At 32.5% G+C, this 25,424-nt stretch overlaps 2 protein-coding genes across 3 annotated transcripts in view; one reads left to right on the forward strand and one right to left on the reverse strand.

Annotated features, from left to right (window-relative positions):
* The first annotated feature begins 347 nt into the window (after positions 1 to 347).
* Positions 348 to 1,728, forward strand: Osi20 (DUF1676 domain-containing protein Osi20). Its single transcript, XM_089709748.1, has 3 exons — positions 348 to 803; positions 925 to 1,113; positions 1,323 to 1,728. The coding sequence occupies exons 1-3, from the start codon at positions 410 to 412 to the stop codon at positions 1,610 to 1,612; spliced, it is 873 nt and encodes a 290-aa protein (XP_089565874.1). The 5' UTR covers positions 348 to 409; the 3' UTR covers positions 1,613 to 1,728.
* Positions 1,729 to 6,772: 5,044 nt separating this feature from the next.
* Positions 6,773 to 25,424, reverse strand: part of Ent2 (Equilibrative nucleoside transporter 2) — a 43,141-nt gene continuing 24,489 nt past the window's right edge. Inside the window, exons 4-11 of one of the 2 annotated variants that reach the window (XR_016317513.1) lie at positions 21,391 to 21,631; positions 19,231 to 19,376; positions 18,148 to 18,380; positions 14,303 to 14,501; positions 13,874 to 13,989; positions 12,369 to 12,571; positions 8,784 to 9,059; positions 6,773 to 8,724 (exon numbers count right to left, since the gene is read on the reverse strand). Coding sequence is in view for 1 of the 2 variants with exons in the window: in XM_089710037.1 (XP_089566163.1) it covers positions 8,924 to 9,059; positions 12,369 to 12,571; positions 13,874 to 13,989; positions 14,303 to 14,501; positions 18,148 to 18,380; positions 19,231 to 19,376; positions 21,391 to 21,631 (1,274 nt within the window). In the remaining variant the exon portion in view is untranslated. Of the gene's footprint in view, positions 9,060 to 12,368; positions 12,572 to 13,873; positions 13,990 to 14,302; positions 14,502 to 18,147; positions 18,381 to 19,230; positions 19,377 to 21,390; positions 21,632 to 25,424 lie in introns of both variants that reach the window. The other variant, XM_089710037.1, reaches the window with a different exon arrangement.

Below are 25,424 nucleotides of genomic sequence, written 5' to 3' on the forward strand. Positions count from 1 at the left end.
TATCCTTCTATATAATTGCTTTAAATTCGAAACTCGATTTGTTATTCTGTTAGCATACCTACTTAGCTCACTGCAGTCGTAAACCATTTGTTATTATTTCGGAACCGAACTCAAATTTTGATTGTATTCAGTAATAGCCCGGACTAACACTAAAATATGAATAAAATTAAATTATCGCCAAATATGTCCCCACTCTCACCACCAGGACTTTCTTAAATGAAATTAAATACTTTGCCAAGTATGAAAGCGATTCATATTCCCGACACGCGCAAGCGCCGCGTGCCTTGCCGCCCAAAGGATCACATATAAATACCAAGCCCATTGAAAAATTAAATCATTGTTACTCCATTAACCGGCCGGGCCGAACGTTTAATTAATCCAAACTAATGATAAGTGATAAATCGCGAAAATGAAGTGTCTTTGCCTCCTCCTGGCTTCTGCGGCCCTTGTGCACGGTTACTCGATCAGGGACAATGAAATTCAGACGTCTCGGTTACAGACAAGTGATGATCTCTTGAATAGTGTTGTTAGTGATTGTTTCTCAGCCGATTCGCCGATGTCATGTCTCAAAGTGAAAGTCCTGTCGTTCTTGGACACGAAGCTCGGTGTAACTGGGGAGTCTGCGAGGGCTCTGGATGAGAAAAACATCGACAAAGTGATATTCGACCGCGTTGGACGCATACTGAGCACAAACGAATTCAGGTTCCAGTTGCCTGAATTCTTATTCGAAGGCGCTGAAGTTTCATACCGCGCTGACAGAGGATTAGACGTCGATTTCCCTGAATCATCAGAAAATGGTGAAGGTAGAGCACCCTAAATAAATCTTAATAAATAAAAAGTTATAGAGGATTCCACAATTCATTAAAGTGCCATAGATAGTTTATTCAGTAAAATAATTTGTTATTTATCCTGATGTTTTTTCAGCCCGTGGCATCCTGAAGAAGAAACTTCTCTTGCCAGTTCTTCTCTTACTGAAACTGAAGATGAAGGCTCTGATGCCCATCCTCGTCACCATCGTCGGCATCAAGGCAGTAAAGGCTCTGATCCTCAGCAAACTTGCTATCACCCTGGTCGTTGGATTCTTAGTTTACAATCTTATTATGAAGAAAGGAGGTAAGAAGAACAAACAATTTGTAACAATAAACAATTAAACACGGTTATAATAAAACAACTTTATAATTTTAATTAAATAGATACAAACAGATTAGATTTTTTTAATAACATCACTTCATGTCGTTATTGAATATACCTAGCTACGAAATTCAGTACTTCTAGTGCATGGAATACACATTTTAAACCAATTTGACTTCATTTTGTTTCAGCTATGCCCATGATGATGGCTCCCGCCACCGAAGGCCCACCAGCTGCGCAGTACGGCCCACCAGCCTCGCAATACGGCCCCCCGTCCACCCCTGCCCCTCCCTCCGACTCCTACGGCCCGCAATGGGAGCCCTCCTCCTCTGGCCCGTACTCCAGAGTCTGGGACCCGAGCCAACTCGCCTACAGCTCCTACTTCCCTGGTGAAAGCTCGTCCGCCTCCAACCAATCACCAAGCTACTCCAGTGTGGCTTCCATCTCATCAGCATCATCATCATCATCAGCCACCTACTAAACCTGATTACCTCATAACTCTTGTATATAACGCTCACGAACGAAATGGTAGAGTTTAGATAGTTTATTTATTGACTATTTATTATTTATTGTACACAATAAAACGACTGTTTTTGATCTGTTTATTTCATTCCTTTTTGGGTCATTGGGTCGCGGGAGTAAAAGTGTATTGGTGACTAATAATAAAATACCTATCGAGTTATTGGATATTGAGTATATGTGGAGGCATGATTGGAATTAATGATTAGCAGGGAATGAAAGTGTAAAGTGTACCTGAGCAACGTATTACCAATTTATAAGGACAGAACCTTTCAAAGGCTGACGATGATTGCATTAAACAAATAACAATATAAAAAAGTTTAGGAATGATAACTTATTTTTACATACTTTACCTATTTTTTTAATAAATTCGGCACTAGGTATATGATAATAATCCTGTATCAGTTTATTAGATTCATAAATACTATGCCTTAAAGAATAATTAATTGACATGTGAATATGTTAGCAGCATGATAGAAATTAATATTAGTTGTCGGCACGTAACTTGGCCACTTTTTAGCGTGGTGGGGGAAGCTTGCGCATATAAAAATGTACTAAAACTTGATGCGCAAACTTCCCCCACCGCGCTACTTTTTTCTCAAGAAGTTTGTCGGGCGCATAACGTAATAATTACTAGCTAACTACGATCTTTGTAAGTAGGTAATTCAAAGAAAATAACGTTTAAGTATCTGCTCTACAAATTGATTTAAAAGCTTCAAAAGCATTTGCTTCGGAAATTATAAGATGGTTAAAACAACAAGGATTTTTAAATAAAACGGCAGTTGTAATATGTATAGGTATTTATTATATGAGAAGAACAGCAAAAGATATGTGTTTATCGGTTACAATATTGTGTAAAAGTGGAAAAATACGGATACAATCGGATGTAAGGGTTGCTATTATTGTCACAATGTTCAATTTAACTAAACTATTACAAATTTTATAACTTATCATTATGGATGGCTCATACGCAATAAAATAATTATTATCCTGGACAAATAGATTTATTTTTTTAGTCAACAATGGGATAATTCGATTTTTTCGATGGCAGACGTGGCGTGTAGGACATTTTTAATTTCTACGAAATTTGCACAATTTTTTTTGTTATTACTTAGTAGTTAGTAGATATGATAGTTTGAATCGAGTTTACTTTTACTTTTATACGTTTACGTTTATAATAATTATTTTATTGCGTATTATTATACAATCATTGAATCTTTAAGAAATGTAAAAGTACCTATATTATGTTGGTACCTACTAGGTAAATTCTTTAGGTACGTATAATGAGACTGGGTTTAAGTGAAATAAATGCGTAAATATTATGATAATTTTATTTTTTAGTAATTATAAAATAAAATAACTACTATACCAAAAACATGCTTGTATTAATTATATAAATATAAAGAAACGCTCAACCAAATGCTCAACCATAACCTATTCTTACCTTCTTACCGGTTCTTTTCAAATAGGCTGTATTAAGTAATTAATTACTATATTTTAATTTCTACATAAAGGCGTTGATAAAATTCTTCTGTCCATAGAGTGCAGTTAAAATCGCGCCTATTCGTATTTGTAATATTTTACTTGATTCGATAATACAGGTACATAGGAATCCTAACAGTAAGAAGTAGATAAAATGTTCCTAACAAGTTATATTGAAGTCTTTTGATAGTTAATATGAAGATATTTGAATATAATTTATTATGAAGTTGAAGGAATATAGTTATTTAGGTACCTACCCGAAGTGCTAACTAGGTTTCTTAACTAAATATGAACTGAACTAAACCCTCTTTATCTGGAATAGCAATAACCATTTTTGCACGACTCATGATGCGAAGCATCAGAGAGTGCTTTACGATCGAAAAATTTTTTTCGCCTCATTTTTGCAGCTATTCTTATTATTATAGCCTTGTTAGTTCACGGAATCAAGATATTTTGCATACTATTGTCGAGATAATTTAATGGAGATTAATCCCATACTTTTTAAAAATTGATTTACTTCAATAGAATTGGAAAAAAACACCGAAATAGGTCAAAAAATTTTCCTGTCCGTCATGTGTGAAACCTGAAAACACTATAACTTGTGAAAAAATCCATCATTTGAGTTGAATTTTTTTTTTAAATATTCTAATCGACGATTGTAGGTCACTGAATGCGAATGATTAATTAATTCAGTGTCGTTTAATTGCAATTAATAAAAAACGAAAACTACAATTATACTGTATCTTTTTTTTTTATATTTCATAATTAAATGAGCATTATGAGTCGTGCACTTTTGGATTTTCCAAACTTTATTTTTTTATATTACAATTTAACGGTAATAGACAATAATAGTTTTATTGATGCTTGTTAGAAAACAAAACTATTTTTATAAAGTAGTAACATTTTATAGGCAATGTCTTTGTAAATTTAGGCGCGAAAATCTCATATTGGGTCTTCAATAATAATTAATGTCAATATAAAAAAATGGTTATTGCATAAAAATGTATGTTACTTTTTAAACAGATGAGTGAGATAGAATTGTGATAACTACAGTGGAAAGGTTAAAGCTATTATCTCACAGCCTTGTACTCTAAAAGGAGTGCTTTATTCTTACATAGTGATAGCATTGACTATATCTAAATGCAAGTAGGAATTATTATAGACCGGACTCTCAGTGGAGTTTCGTTTAACGTTTCGTGCAACTATTTCACTGAACATCTCCTTGGAGCCTGCTCTATTAGACACTATATTATATTATGTGTATATATAAGTATATTATTCGTATAAATATAATAAAAGCCACATGATTCAATAAGGTTTCAATCTAATGATTATAGTATATAATAATTGTATTAATATTATTTACATATTTTTAATTCTCTGCTAGTGTCTTTAGCGAATATAATACATAAGTTCTGTTAGAATTTAGTTTGCTTGCATTCCATTCCATCAGTAAAAGGACCAGATAATTCACGACGAAGGAGCCATGTTGGATAGGAATAATTATAATATGTTAATATTTAATATATCAACTGTCTTGACTATGGCAGTGAAGTTATATCTTATATAAAAAACTTTCAACAATTTTCTTTAGCTATTTACAACTGTTTTGTCCATTCAATAGACATTATTAACCGCGCATATTGTCCTATAATATTTAAGCCATATTCCAAATCTATCAACAAACACACACATCTCTCCTATTTCTTATACATATTTACATAACTATAATCATTTGTCTTTACATCTAAATATAAAACTTACACGAATACAACAACAAATTAATAAATACAACTATTAAAATGTTAAAAAATATCAGTACTGAATAAATTGTATAAATAATATTTTTTGAATGCTAATACTTATAATCTTGAAATGGTATCACTACTAAAGAAAAGAAAGGAAAAAATAAAAGACAAAAAATTAAAAGAAAACTTTACTAGGCAATAAATTAAAATAACAATGGCTAGCGTTACATGACAAACAAAAATTGTTCATACATCTTGTAAGTATATTATTTGGTTTTCTACAATGATCACTTATTATCAATCCATATCTATATAATTAAAAACAAAAATCAGTGATTACAAATTCATTCCCAATTGAAAGTATAAAGGCCTATTCAGATAAGAGCGGTATCAGTGGCGGTACGTTCATACAAGCCGAAAAGCCCGGCTTGCCTTAGAAATTCGCTAAGAGACAGGAAAATACCTATATTCACGTTTGAATATTCGCGCGCAATGAGCAACTCCGAATTCAATGAAAACTCACCTACAATAATATAATATAATATGTTTAATACGCCTAGCATAAAACAATGACGAATTCGAGTAAACTTTTAATTTCATCCTTCTTGCTATCGGAATAAGGTCGTACCTTTTATTTGGACGTTACAACCTAAATTCGATGGATTATAAATAGTGCGGTGTCTCGCTTGCACGCGTGGGCTTTTACCGGGCTTTGCGCTCATCTCTTCTAACGTATGAAATTTCGTCGGAGTAGATACATACCTAGCTATAGAACTCTATAGCAATTTCTAAGGGAAAAAAGGCCCGGCTTTTTAACAGTGTGAAGATAGTTACGATTGCGCGAACGAACGTCGTGAATATTATTGTTAAATTATAGTTTGTTTGAGCGGGTGATTATACCGGTGTAATTTAGGTTAAGTTTTTCGAATTTTGTGGTAAAATAAGTGTCGCGACAGCAGATTGTGTTGTAAATTGTGGTGGTTTGCTTTGTGCTCAGCGGGGGAAAGGTAAAATCATTAAACTGTACTGAAAAACAATTAATTTCTTCATCAAAACCAACTCCCGATTTGTGCATTACCGAAACTAGTAAGTCACTTATACGAAATTTTAATTGTAATGTTTACGAACGATTTCATGAATGAGAATTACTTAGAAGAAGCCTTTCCCCAGCTGTTGAAACTTGCACATATTTTGTTAGTTACGATTCCTGCTAGTAAATAGGTAGTAGTTCTTCCACGGAGCGTGCTTTCTCATCGTTAAATCGTATTCATAGGTACGTATTAATTATTAAGAAATACGTATAAGTATTTATTTGGCCAAGAACGCCTTTCTGTATTAGGTATCAATAATTGCCATAGAAAAGTAGCTGTTAGGTACTTAATTGAATTCTAAAACAAACACCTAGGTAACTAGTTACTTTCTATAATTCCGATGTTATAAAATCTTTCCTTCAGAAAGATTGGCGTTTTGAATTAGAATATAAATAATCTGTACAATTTTATTAATAATATAATGTCATACAGTTTTATATAATTTATCGATTTTAATTTTTAATGATAAACGTTTGACTCAACTGTTTGAGGGCGCGCGTGTTTAAAAGATTTGATTCGGTATGTAGGTAATATGTTCACGTTTTTTTTTAAGTTTTATAACGAACATAATTACACAGTATACCTACCTAGTTAGGTATCTTATTCATGAAAAGGGTACCCATCAAACACTTTGAAAAATTTGGGCTTGCCCAGTCCTTATACCCTAGGCACGCCACTGAGCGGTATCCGCTACCGCCGCGGCCGTGGGTAGCGGTATCCCGATGGCACGCGATTAAATCTCTTACGCAGTATACTATAGATACTAATCGCGTACCTATCCGAGTATACCGACAACAATTAGAGACTCTATAATATACTACGCAAGAGATTTAATCGCGTACCGTCGGGATACCGCTACCCACGGCGGTAGCGGATACCGCTCTAATGTGAATAGACCTTAAAACATAATTCAGGTCATTTAACATTAATCTATGGTAAAAAATTATCTGTAACAATACTTCATAAGGCATTTTGCACAGCTACCTGTTTTAGCTCTATATTATCTATGGTAAATAAAATATTGTACTGTACACATTTGCCTACAAAATTACAATATTATATGTAAATCTCTTATGCAAAAAAAAAAAGATATTGAAGTACATACAGTACTTTGCTATTTATATTATAATTTATGACATTACTCATCTACAGAGAGTAGAGTATTCTGTAATCTATGCTAGTTTTATTGAATATTTTCTTCATTTAGCTTGATTAATATTTTCCTATTACCTCATATTTTCAACTATATTCAGTTTCGGTAAGAAACCTTAAAATCAGTTATACAATTTAATAGGAAAATATTGACTTGAAAAAGGGCTGTAGCATTGTGTTATAAAGGAACTTTAATTGGTTTGTTCGTGCAAACCTTTTTAAAATCACACATTTTCATACAAATGGTATTAAACTAATCAAACATTTAAATTTTTGAACATTCTAACCACAAAAAAGGTTTGTACTCAATATATTGCTTATAATTATTATTAAAACATTGTCCACACAATCCTTTGGTATATTATTGAACACAACTACAGCCCTGCTTATTATAAATCAACATCTACAGTACCTAGTCACGTAATTTGTACATGTTAGTATAAGTCAGTCAAAAATAAAATTGGGTTAGGTTTTTAGTACATAAATTAATTATTCTATCTTAACCATACATTTGTTACATTAATTTTGTGCTTGTGTACATTTATATTTTGTATTTTTCGCAATTCCAGTTCAAAGATTAGCACCACTTATGAAAATTATATACGAAAACCAAAGGGGTTATTCCGAACTGGTAACATTTTTAAAACAGTTAAAAGAAAAGATACAACTTGGTACCGCTAATTAATTACATGAAAATAAATTTAAAGTTGAACTATACTTCAGTAAGGAAAATCATGATTTTTTAAGACACAAAAAAGAAAGTACAGATACTTAATAAAAACAAATATGTTTTGAAATCACACAATTATAAAATGTTTGTACTCAATAAAACTTTCCTGCTAATCATTCATATTTAAGATATCATAAATTAAATCAATTCTTATTGCTAATTAAATTTACAGTTGTATTACTTTGGATTCACATAACATTACCCTTAAAACTATAGGATCAAGTCAAAACTAAACTGTAACAGTGATTTTTCTGTAAAATGATTTCCTTGCTAATGTTGATATATTGGAATTAAACCAAAACTATATCAATGTATGCTGTAAATAATTTTTAATTTATTGTTTATTCTTATAATCTCAGTGGCTAAATATTTCAACAGTACCTAGCTACCATAATAATACTCTTTTGATAAAATGTAACAATTTTTAACATGATAACTGATATGCAAAAATAAACAATACCTTCAATATTACGTATAGCCTCTTAAACAAAACACAATTTCATTATTCTTATTCAAAGTCAATTTCGTTATATATTATATAAAATCTAATTTCATAATTAGTCAAAATAACATGGGTTATATCATAGTCGATTTAAATTATAATTAATACATTGTCAATTTAAACAATCCTAGGTCATTAAAAATCTTAATTTTTAACTTGTATACCATTTCTGCATGCAAAACCTATAATATACCTTTTGCGTACAAATACGCAACTCATATTTATTTCAAAAACGTTAAAAACAGGTTTTGCAAACACAGTAACAATCGTTAATATTTTACTGTCATCATTTAACCCATAAACTATTATAACCTGTATCAATCAATCAACAATAACATCTCTACACAACACTACTTCCCCAATCCTTACCTTCATAGCACAAATATCACTGCTACTTCACAGTTATTTGTCACTGTCACTCCACATACCTTCATAGCACAAATATCACTACTCTGCTATTTCACTGTTACTTATCACTGTCACTTCACAATCACTGTTACATTTCACAGATCACACATCAGTTGTGGGTGAGAACATTCCAGAATGTTCGAAAGTACTGGAGTAAGCGCTACATATTGTTCCACATGGTAAGGGAAACTATAGCGGGGCAGAACCGTGAGAATGTGATGCCTGCTACTATGCCAGTAATTAGCATGGCCCCGCCAAACATGCCAGCTGTTGGCGCGTGTTCTGGTGCTACCGTGCTAAAAACATTCATATTATTAGTTTATTTGCATGGAAATTATCTGTACAATGAGAATAAGAGAAGTTTATATGGGTCATTATACAAAAATGGGGTAACTCGATGTCATCAGCCAATTTAAACAAAGTCTTATTATATTTTATTCAAATAACAATCTATTTTAAAACAATGAAGCGTCCTTTATTTGGTCACTCAATTTCACTTCTTTATTTAAAATACAAATGAATAAAAAAAATAAATTAATACCTCAAACGTCAGTACTTTGGCATGTCACAACTCCGAAAACCAACAATCAAGTGACTATCGTTTAAACATTATCATCGATTTAAGAAAACTTACTAATTCACTACAATCTTTGATGTACATAGTATTATATACTACAACTTTCATAACGCAATGTTTTCCATTTTATTTAAAAAATAAAACTAAACTTTGTCATCGTTTTCACTAGTCAGTCCGTTGTGTGTTTTTTAAATTCGTAATTCTCGCTAAATATCACCAAGTCGAGGTCAAATCTCTGTCTAAGTATTAATGTTGGTAATGAAGTTACTTGTGCACCGCATATTTTGACGGCCGTCATAACTGTACCAGCGCTAGGGTTGTGTTTGTCCTCTAAAATCTTGCTGCGCCAGTCAACATTTCAGTCCTATGGTGAGTCGTTATTTTATTGTTAATCCGATTTTTATTTTCATTTATAAATGGTTAACTATGATTTGTAAAAATATATTTTGTTGATATTAGAAATTAGGCAAAAAAACATAATTTGTGATTATAACCTCATATTAAGTCCCTTTTCATCAATCCGCTGGCATCAGTCCTTTGTCAGATATCGTACCAGAGGACTGACGCGACCCCATAGTACTGATGATTCTGTCGTTTTTGAGAACTTTTATCTTGATTGCTATTGGTATAAGCATTTCTATTTTATATTTCAGTTTAAAACATCCTGCGCCACGCTAAAAGAACCTCAATTTGACTAGGGAAGAAACATTTAAGAAAGAGTAGCAAAGAAAAGAGCTATTGAAACAAACTACTAATAATTTTATTAAAAAAGATCTTATTTTATTTTAATTATTGATTTTGATGCTTTCAGGGCATAGCTTTTTATATTTATCAGATAAATACGTATACGTATATTACTGTGAAGTAAAATTACCTCAAAATAACATAAAAAATAATTAATATACTTAATAACATTATAAAAATGTCAAGGGGCTCTTATGAAAACTCAGATGAGACTTTCATTCGAGACTTTGGTTTTTAATTTTACTATAATTAGTACTTTTAACATAAATATTGGTAGATTTTTAGGGCTCCGAACCTCAAAAGGAAAAAACAGAACCCTTATAGGATCACTTTGTTGTCCGTTTGTCTGTTAAGACGTTTTTTTTGGAACGCGTGGAGGTATCAATCTGAAATTTATATTGGATACTCAAAATTAAGAACCCTTGGGGCTGTAAAAAAATCAAACTTATAACGCAACGCAATCAAAAGATACCTCAATCCGTTAATACTGCAAATTTCCGCAAAATTCAATATTCGCAAGGGAATAAAAAAACACACAGGATGCTTGCCGTGTATACAGTCTACTATAAACTGCTATATAGTTTACTTCTACTTGGTAAATAGCAACGTCTTATAACACAGATAAGGAAAAATTGCTAAAAGTGTAAATTTTTAGTTACAAACATAATAAAAAATAGGTTTTTTAGGACTCCAACTCGCACTTGGCCGTTTTTTTGTTTCTATTGTTTGTGAATTACTTGAAATATCAAGTAAAACTAAGTCAAAGTAGAAAAAGTTAAGTAAGAGAGAAAGAATATTCACGTAGCGTTAAATGTCAGAAGGCTGTTTTGAAACTTGAGACATTGTTTTTTCCCAGTATCACAATTATCATTTTTAAACGTAAATTATCATTTTTAAACGTAACTAAGTGATTTTAATACTTAAAAGACATGTGCCATTATTAAAACTGAGAGATTTGTAGTAATTTTCATTCAATTTCTTTAAGAATATTACAAAATTGTGTTTTTTATCAGTACCATGTTAGCCTCGTCAGTCCCCTGGAGGCCAATTCCAGAAAATTTAAAATATCTCACAATCTACTTAAAAAACTGGCTGGCCCGATTTGGAACAATATATTCATTAGATTAGCTATCATATACACCCTAATTTGTAACAATCTGATATAAAAAATATAGTAAACAAAATATCCTCAAAAGTTACCCCATTTTTGTATAATCACCCATATACATTACGATTTATTTATTTATCTATACTAATATTATAAAGCTGAAGAGTTTGTTTGTTTGTTTGAACGCGCTAATCTCGAGAACTGCTGGTCCGATTTGAAAAATTCTTTCGGTGTTAGATAGCCCATTTATCGAGGAAGGTTATAGGCATATCATCGCTTTACGACCAACAGGAGCGGAACCACGGGGGTGAAAACGCGCGGATCAGCTAGTTATGAATAACTTTGTACCTATTTTCCTATAATTAAAGAAATTATTGTATTACTTATTATTTTATCCTAACTGAGAATAAGAGAAGTTTAGATACATTACGATTTATTTATTTATTATGAATAACTTTGTACCTATTTTCCTAATAAAGAAATTACTGCACTACTTAGTATTGTTTTAATTTATTTGTAGCTAAACTTAGGTGCACACAAGTTTATTGAGGAAACCTGCGTGTGTTTTAGTGAAGCATTACTTTACCCACTGTGAAAATGTGCCTTTATAATGTGTATATATAGACACAGGGTTGGAAGTGGGCATTTAATTATTAAAAATTCTTTAATTTGAGAATTGAAACACTATTATAGAAGGTTTCTTTTAGATATAATACCTTGGTACCATACAATTTTGTTTTGTTAAAATATTAACAAATTAAAGTTTGAGGTGCCTATACATTATTTAAATTTAAATATTTCAAATGAATACATTGAATCTACAAACATAATTAGCATTCTACGCCGTCTTTTTTCATTACCGCGTATATAAGTTATATGTAGAATAAAGATGATACTTCTATATGATATCTTCATATCCTAATACTATTATAAAGGCGAAAGTTTGTAAGTATGGATGTATGGATGTATGGATGTTTGTTACTCTTTCACGTAAAAACTACTGAACCGATTACAATGAAATTTAGCACACATATAGAGGGTAACTTGGATTAACATATAGGATAGGTTTTATCCCGGAAATCCCACGGGAACGGGAACTATGTGGGTTTTTTCTTGGACTGCGCGGGCGAAGCCGCGGGCGGAAACCTAGTAACCTAATAAAATAATAACACTTACCTGCTAACATACATCATGCCCAGCGAGCTACCATGACCTGAACTCCATCCTAATAGCACAGCGAGCAACCAATACACCCAATCGTTGTTCACTAAAATTGGCATTGTTCTCGTTCTGCCCATCGGTTGGTAGTTACATAGCAGGAATATGGGTATGAATAGGATACGTAGCGTTGTAAATACTGAAAGCCAGCGAGGACCAGGCTGAAAAAAAAAAATTGGTTGTTTGAAAAGTAGTTTTACGATCGAGATGTTTACGTGATAACTGTGCAGTGGCAGCGCTCGAGATGAGACGGGAGATCAGTCCGTCTCTCTCTCTCGTTATACCTGCGATCGCGCTCGTGAGGTTTTGGTTTTGGCTCGTTATCACGTTAAAAATGAAAAATATATTTATTTCATACACACAATTTTTCAAAGACAGAAATGATGGGTCCTTCTAGTAAGTTTACAAAAACCTGTCTTAGGAGGACCCGCTCTGCCTTAACTAAAGTTTTCAAATATGCGCAGATGAATGTGTGTTCGTGTGAGAGTGAATGTGTGTGTGTGTGTGTGTGTGTGAAATTATAAGTAATTAGACAAATATTGACATTTCAGTGTGGTGGAAAAAGTTTATTGGGTTTTAATGTGTGTATGTAAATAGATTTTTTTAGCTGTCACATATAACATGTTAAATGTGTGTTGATATCTGTGGAATATGTCATTGTACATATTTTTAGTCTGTCGTTAAGGTATCAGATTTTTATTAACTTACGCCGATAAAAGAATTAAATCACTGTAGCTAAACTTAGGTGCACACAAGTTTATTGATGAAACCTGCGTGTGTTTTAGTGAAGCGTTACTCTGCCCACTGTGAAATGTGACCTTATCATATTGTATGAGGACACTGCGTTGGAAGTGGGCTTTACAATACTATTTTATACTTGTTTTTGACAAATATTTTATTAAAATTCACCAGAAATATTTGTCTATCATTAAAGAGGTTTAACATGTTTTTATTCTGAAGTTAAAGTGTATTGGCAGTTTTTAACTTGTCTTCTTATAAAATACTAGGTTTCCGCCCGCGGCTTCGCCCGCGCAGTAAAATAGTTCCCGTTCCCGTGGGATTTCTGGGATTGCATCTTTTTCCCGGGATAAAAAGTAGCCTATGTCCTTTCTCGGGTATCAAAATATCTCCATACCAAATTTCATGAAAATTGGTTCAGTAGTTTAGGCGTGATTGAGTAACAGACAGACAGACAGAGTTACTTTCGCATTTATAATATTAGTATGGATATACTTATCATACTAATTACTATGTATATGTTGAAAAATAGATCTACATTTTAACAATAATAAGATATAAAAAATAATGAAATATTTAGAAATTGCACGCGGCAAAGTGTGCGAAACGTCTGGGTAATAATAAAATCAATGAATCGCGTTTAAAATCAATTAAAAGCTTTAATTTCTTAACAATACTTGCGTAAAATCAAACATAACAAAATGCTAAGAATAAGATATACTTACAAATTGGAAAAGACTAGCCGTTGCGCTTCCAATCATAGCCGTAACGTTGAATGTCAAGAAACATGTCAGTCGAACAAAGTTATTGCCGAGGAAACCTGGCGTCATTGGTTTAATGTCTGGAAAAAGTAATTTTTATTTAAATTTTAGGAACTAGAAGACCAATGTCTGAAAGAGATATATAAAACATATGCAATCATTTTCATTGTTTGTATTTTAGAAACTAGCTAGTGATTGGTTCACACAGACTCAGTGTAATCTATATTTAATAAAAAAAATAGTAATAAAAAACAAATTGTATAATTTACTTAGCAGAAACTGCCTCATATCTCAATTTTATAGACACAATACAGGCTTGTATTCGCGCTTGAACATTAAAAATTCGACTTCAAGTTATACAAAACATTATTATATCAAAAAAAACTTTCTCACCAGAATGTATAGCGGGGAAGATAGTTAGAGTCACAAAGAACACAATAAACACATTGTACAATTGTAAAAACGCTTGTCTGAATATAATTCCATATGGGATCTTATTCTTAACGGGACCAGCGTTTTGGTTCGTTGTCGCTAAAGTTGGGTTGACTCGTAGCGTTCTCTCTTGTAATGTTTCGTGGTAGCGGTAGAATCTCTGAAATATTTGTAAGAAGGTTTTAATATTGTTAAATAAATAAACCGTTTATATTTGTTTAGGGCTGATTTTTCAATCCTTGGTTAAAACTTATTCATCAAATAACATATTAAACTACCTTTTCAAAAATGTATTCTAATTGTCCGTATATGACAGTTTACAGGTGACATTTTAAAATGTTCGTGTAATACTTTATTGGACGGATAAATTTTAACCAAGGATTGAAAAATCGGCCCTTAAATAAATAAATATTTCAGGAAAATTTTCACACACGGCACGATCTGATCCCATACTAAGCTTTCATATACTATGTTTACTTACTATTTGTAAGTAAACATGGTTTATGAAGGTGTTACAATATAGAATGACATTATGTTTAGCCGTCATTTTGCAGCGTACAATATTATGTTCATTGTATAGAAATTGTCTTTGTGGCTACTTCATATTGTGGCCTTCAGTGTAGTTTGATTGCGAAAAAAAATGTATTAGTCTTCAGTATATCAGATATCAGGTATATTTACAAAGTTTTAAAGAAAATTTGTTAAGAAAGAAAGAAAGAAAGAAAACATTTATTCCAACACACACAACACACATATAAAATACCGTCATATCCTCCAACATTGCCCGCTTTTCACAGTGTTTTGATCATATACAAGAAAAAACAAAATATGGACAGAATTGATGCTGTTATTTGAGTAGGGAATTGAATTTAGAATGAATAGATATACTTGAAATAATTATATTCTTAATAGTTTCTCTAAAAATAAGGAAGAAAGAGGTGGGCGAAATAAGGTGGAAAAGTATACAACTTTGCCCACCTTTAATATTTCAGCCATTTTAAGACTTACGTAGCTGTTTTTAAGAGACAAAGTACAAGACAAGGCAAAGATGCCGAATCTCTTACAAAATATGATCCAAAATAAGTAGATCTTCATTAAATTGTATGGGCAAAGTTAGGTGTAATTTTCTCACAATCTTCATACAAAAATCTTTAGGGTTTAGGGTTGTCACAAAAAAATAAACTAGGTAAAGGATGAAAAAATTAAGTTTAATAAAATATGTAGGTGGGTAACAAGTAATAGGTAGGTACACATGCAATAATATTGCGTTCGTACTGTTTCTAGGTATATCTTTAAAATGAAACTGAAATTATGAATATTTATGTACCTATACGTAACTTCTACTAAACATTTAAAAAGTACCTAGCTAGGCATACATACTCGTACAATCCTACCTAGGTACCTAAAAGAAAAAACATGCTGTGTACTTAATTTACACCTAAAAAAAATTACCTTGCTACCTATTTGAGAAGTCTGTTAAAAATGTGTCAGCCCTAGCACCTCAAAACGGTTGGGCAATGTTGGGATAAGTCATACTACGTTTATTAACCTAACATTGCCCAGCGACAAAACTCCTATAATACTACGTATTTTTGCTTGGAAATAACAAATAACCTCCTTTTTTATATTCTAGTTTAATAAATAATAAGAAATATTCACGTATTCTAATTGATTCCCAGTGATCAGAGACAAGTTTTTTTAGAAAAATTTGGCACCACCAAAACATCTCCTTCTTTGTCGACATGTAGCAGCAGACTGATTGACGTTATACATGTGCTATCTAATCAGTATTGCGAGAAAAGACTTTAATTTTCTACCAAAAAACAAAACAAGTCTTAAATGTCATGCTACTCCACATAAACACTCGGGAAAGTTAAAATTTCTATTTGGGCAAAGATAGGCTGGAAAGGCAATGTTGGAGGATATGACGGTAGCATTGTAAATTTTAAATAATATGTAATAGAACACATAAATATATGTGTGGTTGCATGCGCTAAAAAAGGAAGCCACTCAGGATATCTGAGGCATAATACCTCAGCACTGATTTTCAGTGACCCCTTATGACATCCAGAATGTCAGCTGCTTTAAGTACTGGATAATAATAATAATATAATATATAAAATAATAATAAAATAATAATATAAATAAGGACAAAGTGATAAAGAAATATAATTCGTGGAGTACACAATTATGATACCATAATGCTAATACCATATTATGAATACGCTAATATTTTAATAAATAAACTTACATGTAATAAAAGATATGAATTGATATGTAATATGTAATAAAAGATATGAATTAATATATATGAATATATAATATGAATTAATCTAAGTAATCAAAATGGATACTTAGGTACTATTAGTTTATTCGTTACAGACGCATCGAAAGCTGTGGAACTTGCTGTTTCAAAACAAATTGCCTATATTTTAACCGGAAAGTAGTGACGGTTTTTGTTTCCCGCAGAGGAGGTGGTAAATTGTTCCAACATTTCGTTGCGCTGTAACGAAAACTGCCTCTAAAAGCTGCGGTATGATGTTTTGGTACAGATAATTTGACAAATGTGTTTCTGGTCCTATAAGTTGAATCTGAGTCACCTAACCAAGAAAGTTTATCATACAGATAGATGGGAACCCTGGAACGTATAACCGAGAACAGCAAAACCGCAAAGTGTAACTTCCGACGACTCTCCATGTTCAGCACCTTGTTAATTATATGGATTCAAACAGCTTGAACACAATATTATCTTTGTTGAAAAAATATGTAATTTAAAGAACATTTCAATGTAGCTAAACTTAGGTGCACACAAGTTTATTGATGAAACCTGCGTGTGTTTTAGTGAAGCGATTCTCTGCCCACTGTGAAATGTGACCTTATCATATTGTATGAGGACACTGCGTTGGAAGTGGGCTTTAAAATTTTATACTTTACTAGCTTTACGCCTGCGGCTTTGCCCGCGTTTTCAAAGAAAAACCCGCATTGTTCCCGTTTCTTCGGGATTTCTGGGATAAAACCTATCCTATGTGTTAATCCAAGTTACCCTCAGCGTGTGGCCAAATTTAAATGTCGGTTCAGTATTATTTGCGTGAAAGAGTTACAAACATCCATACATACAAACAAACTTTCGTATTTATAATATAAGCAGGATGTCTTACAAAATAAAATAGCTCCCCTATCATGAAAAATTACCTACACATATAGGACTTTCATAGAAAATAATTATTTCGTATTAATATAATTATCTTAATATATATATATATATATATATATAAATCTCGTGTCACAATGTTTGTCCTCAATGGACTCCTAAACCACTTAACCGATTATAATAAAATTCGCACACCATGTGCAGTTCGATCCAACTTGAGAGATAGGATAGTTTAAACATGTAGGTACCACGGGCGAAGCCGGGGCGGACCGCTAGTTTTATTATATGTTAAGTAGTCACGTCGCTTTATTGTATTTTAATTTTGTCTGTCTCAAGAGCGATTTGAATATAAAATGCTATATGACTTTCTATTATTAATATAATATGTACATTATTAATATCATTGATAAATATGCATGCATAATGGAATAATGTGCTTTCTTTTTTAGTTTGTAAATAATGAAAAAAGAATAGGTTTTAATGCTTATATACTTAGGTCTTAGTTAAAAGAGTTGTAGAGTTGGTAGATTGACAGTGTAGATTGAAAAAATATTAAAATCATAATTTATATGCTATCACGATTTACACTTTTCAACCATTTTTAAGCACCATATCCTTAACTAAGTTACCTAATCAAATAAAAAAATCTACTCACATTCAAGGGCAGAGCGAAGTATGTATCAAAACAAATGAGCAGCACAAACATTCCACATATGAAGTAGTATATAGCCGAGGTCCGGGGGCTTTTTGAGAATGCATCGGAGCCCCATTTTATAAACACTATGAGGGTCCCAGCTATATTGGACCCTAGTACCACTGCCCCTGTGTATTGTGGGGGTAATCGAGCAGCCACACCAAATACAGAGTTTTGGAATACTGCGTTGAAACCTGGAAATAATTTATATATATATATATATATTATTTTTTTATGTATTCGTTATTGTGAAGAAAGAAAGAATAACTTAAGAATTTGCTTTTTAGGGCAAAAGAATAGGAAGTAATGTTTGGTGCATATATTTAATGTAAAGAGAGAAAATTGCAAAACATCCAAACAAGTTTCAAAATTATAAGTATTTACACTTTTGGAATTAAATATCTAATAACGTAAATTTTCATCATTATTGCTGCTTTAAAACAAATTTTTAACAATGCCTTATTATAATTAAAGAATGTAGCTAAACTTAGGTGCACACAAGTTTATTGAGGAAACCTGCGTGTGTTTTAGTGAAGCATTACTTTACCCACTGTGAAAATGTGCCTGTATAATGTGTATATATAGACACAGGGTTGGAAGTGGGCATTTAGATAAGTATACATATTACTATTATTTCTTTACAAAGTATAATTTTATAAACTTTTCTATGGAAGCCTCATTAGCGATATTGTATACCAACATAAACATTAAAACATATTTAACTCGTTTTAGTGCAGAAAATGATGACCAACTATTACTATTAACGTCTTTCATTATACATGCAAGTTTTAATATATATTTACGGAAAAACATGGTATTTTATTATTAATAATCTTTGGTTATTGCACTGTGTATATTAATAATACTACAAAAATCATCAAAAGGATTAAAATAGGTAATTAAATTAATCTTTATTTAATTTGTAACAATGTTACCAAAATAGGTAAGTATTTTGCACGTTCTTAAGAAGCTATCTCTGAACTGTGTACAGTTAATAATAATTATTATTACGTGAGCTAATAATTATTATTATAAGTAACTCACCATTTAAAAAGAACACCGACACCATAGTGAGCCAAAAGAACACTTCCGGCCACTCGGAGCTGTCCAACATCGCCAATACAACTGTCACCACGAATACAAGCACCTCCATGCAGAGTGACCACACGATTCGTGTTGTTAGGTTACCGCTGGAATTATGTTTTGACGAGTTATTATATATTACTAGTGGTCCGCCCCGGCTTCGCCCGTGGTACCTACATGTTTAAACTATCCTATCTCTCAAGTTGGATCGAACTGCACATGGTGTGCGAATTTTATTATAATAGGTTAAGTGGTTTAGGAGTCCATTGAGGACAAACATTTGACACGAGATTTATATATATGTTACGGCTAAAGGTAGGTGAGAACATAAACTTAAGATTAGCCGGCTAAACTTAGGTTTATTTTCGACGAGGTGTTAATGTTAGTTTGTTCTATCTTTAGCCGGCTAAACTTAAGTGTAACCGCAGGCCCGTGGCTAAAAATGTCGGGGTGGGTAGATTTGGTTACTATAATACATGCAAGGAACAGGGCGAGTGTTTTCTGGCACTTCGCCGGCTGCTGCCGCAGCACGCTCGCTGCGCTCGCTCGGCTCGTGCGGGTCTTAAGAGTTCTAACCTAACCTAACCTAGCCACCAGCTTTCTGCCCTGAGTCGGGGTGGGTAGATTTGGTTACTATAATACATGTAAGGAACAGGGCGAGTGTTTTCTGGCACTGTGCGGGCCCCTCAAGCCCTCCACCGGCCCGGCGCTAACCAAATCTACCCACCCCGACATTTTTAGCCACGGGCCTGCGGTTACACTTAAGTTTAGCCGGCTAAAGATAGAACAAACTAACATTAACACCTCGTCGAAAATAAACCTAAGTTTAGCCGGCTAATCTTAAGTTTATGTTCTCACCTACCTTTAGCCGTGACATATATATTAAGACTAGCTGTCCCGGCAAACGTTATTCTGCCTTGTTCTAATCAGTTACGAGTATGAAAAAAAGATGTTGGCCGATTCTCAGATCTACGAAATAAGCACACAAAACTTCATGAAAATCGTTTCAGGAGTATGGTCACTGACATTGTGCCACAAAAATTTTATATAAATAGAGATATTAATAGAAGAGAAGAGAAGATTTGATGAACAATATGTACTTTTTTTCTATTGATAAAATAAATTCTAATTATTTATTAAAGTTATGAGTCTACTCTTAAGTATTTGAATATAAGTACCAAAATAAAATACTTTTTAAATTTTGTTTAATTATATTGTCATTTATCTATATAAAAGTTGTAGCGAAACTTAGGTGCTCACAAATTTACTGAATAAAACTTGCGAGTGTTTTAGTGACGCATTTATTTTACCCACTGTAAAAAATGTGAGAGACAGACATACTGATAACTCACTGCGTTGGAAGTGGGCAAATCTACTATGTACATATTTCTTAATATCAATAGAACTATTTGCAAATTTAACTTGTTTTTTTTTACGATTTACAATGCTAACATTTTTTTACTGAAAATAGCTATAGGGGCAGGTAGAGCTTTAAAGAAAAACATAAGACTAGCATGATATAAAATCGAACAAATCATTATAATAGCAAATCTAAGCAGTGGAATGGGAAATACAAGTCTCATGCCGCTACTCGCGGAGAGTCACTTTAAGAAACGGTAGCATATACGTAATTCAATTCGTTTGAGTGTTTTCTGAATGTAACAAACTCATTCTAACAAGCTATAATACGAGAGAAGAGCTTTTAAATTGATATACGATAGATTTAAGTCGATCAATTGCCGTTTTGTGTATAATTAAATTGTAACATCTGTATATTTCTGATATCGAAATGCATAGAAATATATATTATATTGATTTTATTTTAAACTACTCAAAAGAAAACTGTATCTGTAAAAAAGCGTGTGCCGAGCACACATATCAGAAGTGAAACTTCTTTGGCAAAATTCAAAGATACCAAAATCGTCGCCACTCCATGACGTGAAAGTATTGCCATGACGCGAACTTGAAATTTTACTCTCAACGCGCCTATAGAAGCTTCACTTCAACTGTCAACAGATAAATAACTAGAACTAATAAAAGGCAATAACTTTGCTTTTATCCCAACTTCGTTGCAGAAAGTAACATTACAGATCCTACCATATATTACTCATAACAACTCACCCAGTCTTAACAAAAATGTTGAACCAGCTGAACAACAAATTCGGCACTTGCGCCGCCCACCCTACGTAGGTCATAAAATCCGTCGCATATCCTGGTGCATTCACGAGTTTATATTCCACAAAATATTCCTTGGCAGTTATGAACATGTTCCATGCGGTCAACGTGCCAAGACCGTGCAGCATCAGTGTGAAGTATATGAGGTTCCATTTGTCCTTTGGCGGCACTAGGTCCATAGCTATACCTGGAAAAAATATGCTCCTGATGTATTCGTACATTGTGACAGCTTGTACTGAACCCTTTAATGTGGACGTAGTAGAACTACTGTCCTCTAAAAGACCATCAATAATCCTTTGAGTAGTGAAATTCAAAATCTTTGGTTCGCTTTATGATGTTGTGATAGATGTCGTCAAGATGTCGTGAAAGATAAACATTGGCAGTGTCAGTTCTATCAAATCATTATCAAATAATATTGAATTAATAGATGACAATAAAGCTTCGTACACATCGTATCCAAAAATACTCTCTACAACAATCTACAACGGTACAACCTAAAGATCTTGAATATCAATGTACCTATAATATTATAATGTTAAGCGTTGCGAAATTCAAAATCTTTGCTAAAACCTACAGGATACGTAGATAGGAACGTCCCTCGTAAGGCTAGGTCTCGAATGCGAGTTTTAAAACATATAAAATGTGTAAAATGCTATGTAAATTCTTAAATTACACATCACGTGCGAGGTGCGAATGAATTTGGAGTAAACGTAAAAAGGTTTGCTCGATTAGCACCCGCGCGAAATACTCCAGCTCTGAATTATGGCCTAGTTTCCGGAGAATTTTATAGGCGATTTTTGCTAAAATTTTTGTAGTAAATTTTATGGTGACATACAAACTAAAGTAGATTAAACTTAAATAAAATATAGGTTAAAGTATCAACTAGCTAGTAATTAGTACGCAATATAATAAACAGATCTAAGTGTAGAAATCCTATAACATAACTTTAATACTTTTTTTCTGTTCTAAGTTAAATCAGTATTATATTAATCTATAGCAATAACACTATCTAATAATAAGTAAATAGTACACTTCTTTCGTTCACATCCTCCTAAATCTTGAAGCCATTTCCTCTCAGCTAAAGATTATTATTGTAGAACAATTTACATAAACACAGATTGATGATATACCTTCCGACTATTTATAAAACTGTAAGCTACTTTGAGAGCGCTGCGTATCGTGAATAATTCGCATACATAACAAGAGCTTTTGTACATAAGTATCTGACAAGATGTTTCATTTGCAGAGTAATAATTTTTCTTTCTTTACTTGTAAAAATTATGATTATATTTTGTAGTTCAATGTTCGCTTTCGGGTTGAGAAAAATTCGTAGTAATTCATCTACTGCACGTAAAATATATAAATGAAACCCTAAATAATTATATTATTTACTTGAAACTAAACATTATCTTATATTACTTAAACAAAAAGTTGTTCAACTATGCTTCGATCTAAAGCTTCGTATTACTTATTCGGTATATTAATTTAAATATTTATATTTTACTAGAGGTCCGCCCCGGCTTCGCCCGTGGTACATATTATTATTTCGCAATAAAAGGTAATCAAAATATCTCCATACCAAATTTCATGCAAATTGGTTCAGTAGTTTAGGCGTGCCGCGTGATTGAGTAACAGACAGACAGACAGAGTTACTTTCGCATTTATAATATTAGTAAGTATGGATAATTTTAGCTCTAGAAAATACCGTAATTGCACAATTTCCATCTACATTTAAATTTTAAAAATTTATAAGGATAATTAATGAACAAAGGGTGTATCGGGTGTATCATTAGCACGTCTCAAAGTCAAACCATAGAGGACGTTATCAATATTCAACTGGATGCAAATTAAAGTGCAGGATATCGATTAGACTTAATATGAAGCTGAAAATCTGCCGACTTTGTTGCGACTTTTTAGTTATAATATTTTTCATTTGAAAATAAAATCAAAAGTAAGTAATTTTGTTTTCATTGTCGATACTAACTCTATCCCCGAATTTGGATATAGAATTTGGGAAAAACATGTACAAAAAACGCATACTTTCTTTAAACTTATTATAGTATCGTATATACTATATAGTATCGACGAATGTTGACTTCAATATATAATTTATTAGTTTTCAATATTTCTCCTTGTTGACTTTAAATCAAGCAACGTCACGGAAGAAACCTAGCAAAATAACACGATGCGACACAACATCGTAATTGGACTAGAGACGCTATTTTAACAATCAACTATTCAGATGCGTGAGCTACGTTGCAGATTGTGAGTACCTACAATAATATAATTTTATCGTGAACTTTAAATCTATACTAATATTATAAGGCTGAAGAGTTTGTTTGTTTGAACGCGCTAATCTCAGGAACTAAGGTCCCATTTGAAAAATTCTTTCGGTGTTAGATAGTCCATTTAACGAGGAAGGCTATGCGCTATATATCATCACGCTAAGACCAACAGGAGATGAGCAATGCAGGTAAAACCGCGGGGCACAGCTAGTAATTCCTAAAGTAACATTTAATTAAACATAAGTATCAAAAGTTAGGAAAATAATAGCATACGCACACGGCATGTTTTCAATTTATTCAACGTTATCCAAGTATGTACATAGAATTTGAGCTAGCAGTGCCCCGCGGCTTTACCCGCATTCAAAACTACAGGAAATCTTTCATCGCTCTTTTAAGGTCTTTAGAAAATAATAAGTAAGTACACTACTCTGGTTCATTTCATTCTGAAATTCATTAAAATAGGTGCCCAGATTTAACCGTAAAACGTGACAAACAAACACAGTTTTAGATTTCTAATAAATATGAATGTTACGAACTTAAGTGTCGCAATATTTAGGTGCACACAGGCTTATCAAGAAAACCTGCGAGTGTTTTAATAAAGCGTTTCTCTACCCACTGGAATATAGTGACGAAAGTTATTCAACTAAAGTCACTGCGTTGGAAGTGGGTTTCGAATGTTTCAAATGAATCCAATCCATCTCACAGAGGAATCCGACTTATTTTACGATTAAATCGACGCCGTAATTTAAAAAAGAATAGAGTATAAGCTTAAAAATAACGATTTTCTATTTATCTCAGATCAACTTGTAAGCTGTATAATTAAAAACATTAAGACAATTTCTGAACATATTACGTTAAACTAATAAAATGTTGTTGTTGCGAGTAAAGAAAGAATAATTTGGAAAATCCAAAAGTGCACGCCTCATAATTTTTTTTTAATAAATATTTATTAATTATTATTTTTGTTTATTTAATAACAATTAAACCACATCGAATCAGACCCTGAAAAATGAAAGGGTTCTATTCCTGAGCATACTCAAGCGTAAGAGAAAAAAAAGACTCGATTAGTAAAGTATTTCGGTCGCTATCGTGTTAACAAGAAAAAGGATCCGCACATACAGACACACGGACGTCCAAGACAGAACTTTTTTAAACTGTTTTTTAACTAGTTTAAATAACAAAAATGACATCAAAAATATCATGAACGTTAAAAATAGTGTTTTTTCTTAATATGTGTGTGTATGTATTATCTTACAAGTGCAATGTATGATACATAAAGACATTTTAAGTTTGAAAAATCAGATGTTTTGCGCGAAGTGACAGTAGTACCCACCTCAACGCTTCGCTTATGAGGCGTGCAATAGCTAAAGACCCTCGTAGTAACTCCATTCTCATGGAAGCCTAGCAAAGTAATTGCATATCGACATATGTGTACCCATAGTAATTTCCCATCATATCGATAGTAACTCTAAAAGGCGTAGTTTTATGTATCCAGTAATATACACATTTTAGTGCACCAAAATAAATACAACAATCAATACAAACGTCTAATTAAACATTCTAGAGATAAATGTACGATTTTACCACGCTTTTAAAAGCTTCTTAAAATAGACCAAGACAATTTTGAATAGATAACCTAAATTCTGTTAATTACATAGCTAAATAAAAATAGTTACCCATTGTTCAAAACGTTGA

Source organism: Colias philodice, chromosome 23, assembly GCF_061535455.1.
Source record: "Colias philodice isolate Cphi_HAF_F1 chromosome 23, ilColPhil1 Martin Lab GWU primary, whole genome shotgun sequence".
NCBI classification, from domain to species: Eukaryota; Metazoa; Arthropoda; class Insecta; order Lepidoptera; family Pieridae; genus Colias; species Colias philodice.

Coding starts and splice junctions, on each gene's coding strand:
- Osi20 (XM_089709748.1), top strand. CDS start 410: ATGAAGTGTCTTTGCCTCCTCCTGGCTTCTGCGGCCCTTGTGCACGGT. Junction 804..924: donor ATCATCAGAAAATGGTGAAG/GTAGAGCACCCT, acceptor ATGTTTTTTCAG/CCCGTGGCATCCTGAAGAAG. Junction 1,114..1,322: donor TCTTATTATGAAGAAAGGAG/GTAAGAAGAACA, acceptor ATTTTGTTTCAG/CTATGCCCATGATGATGGCT.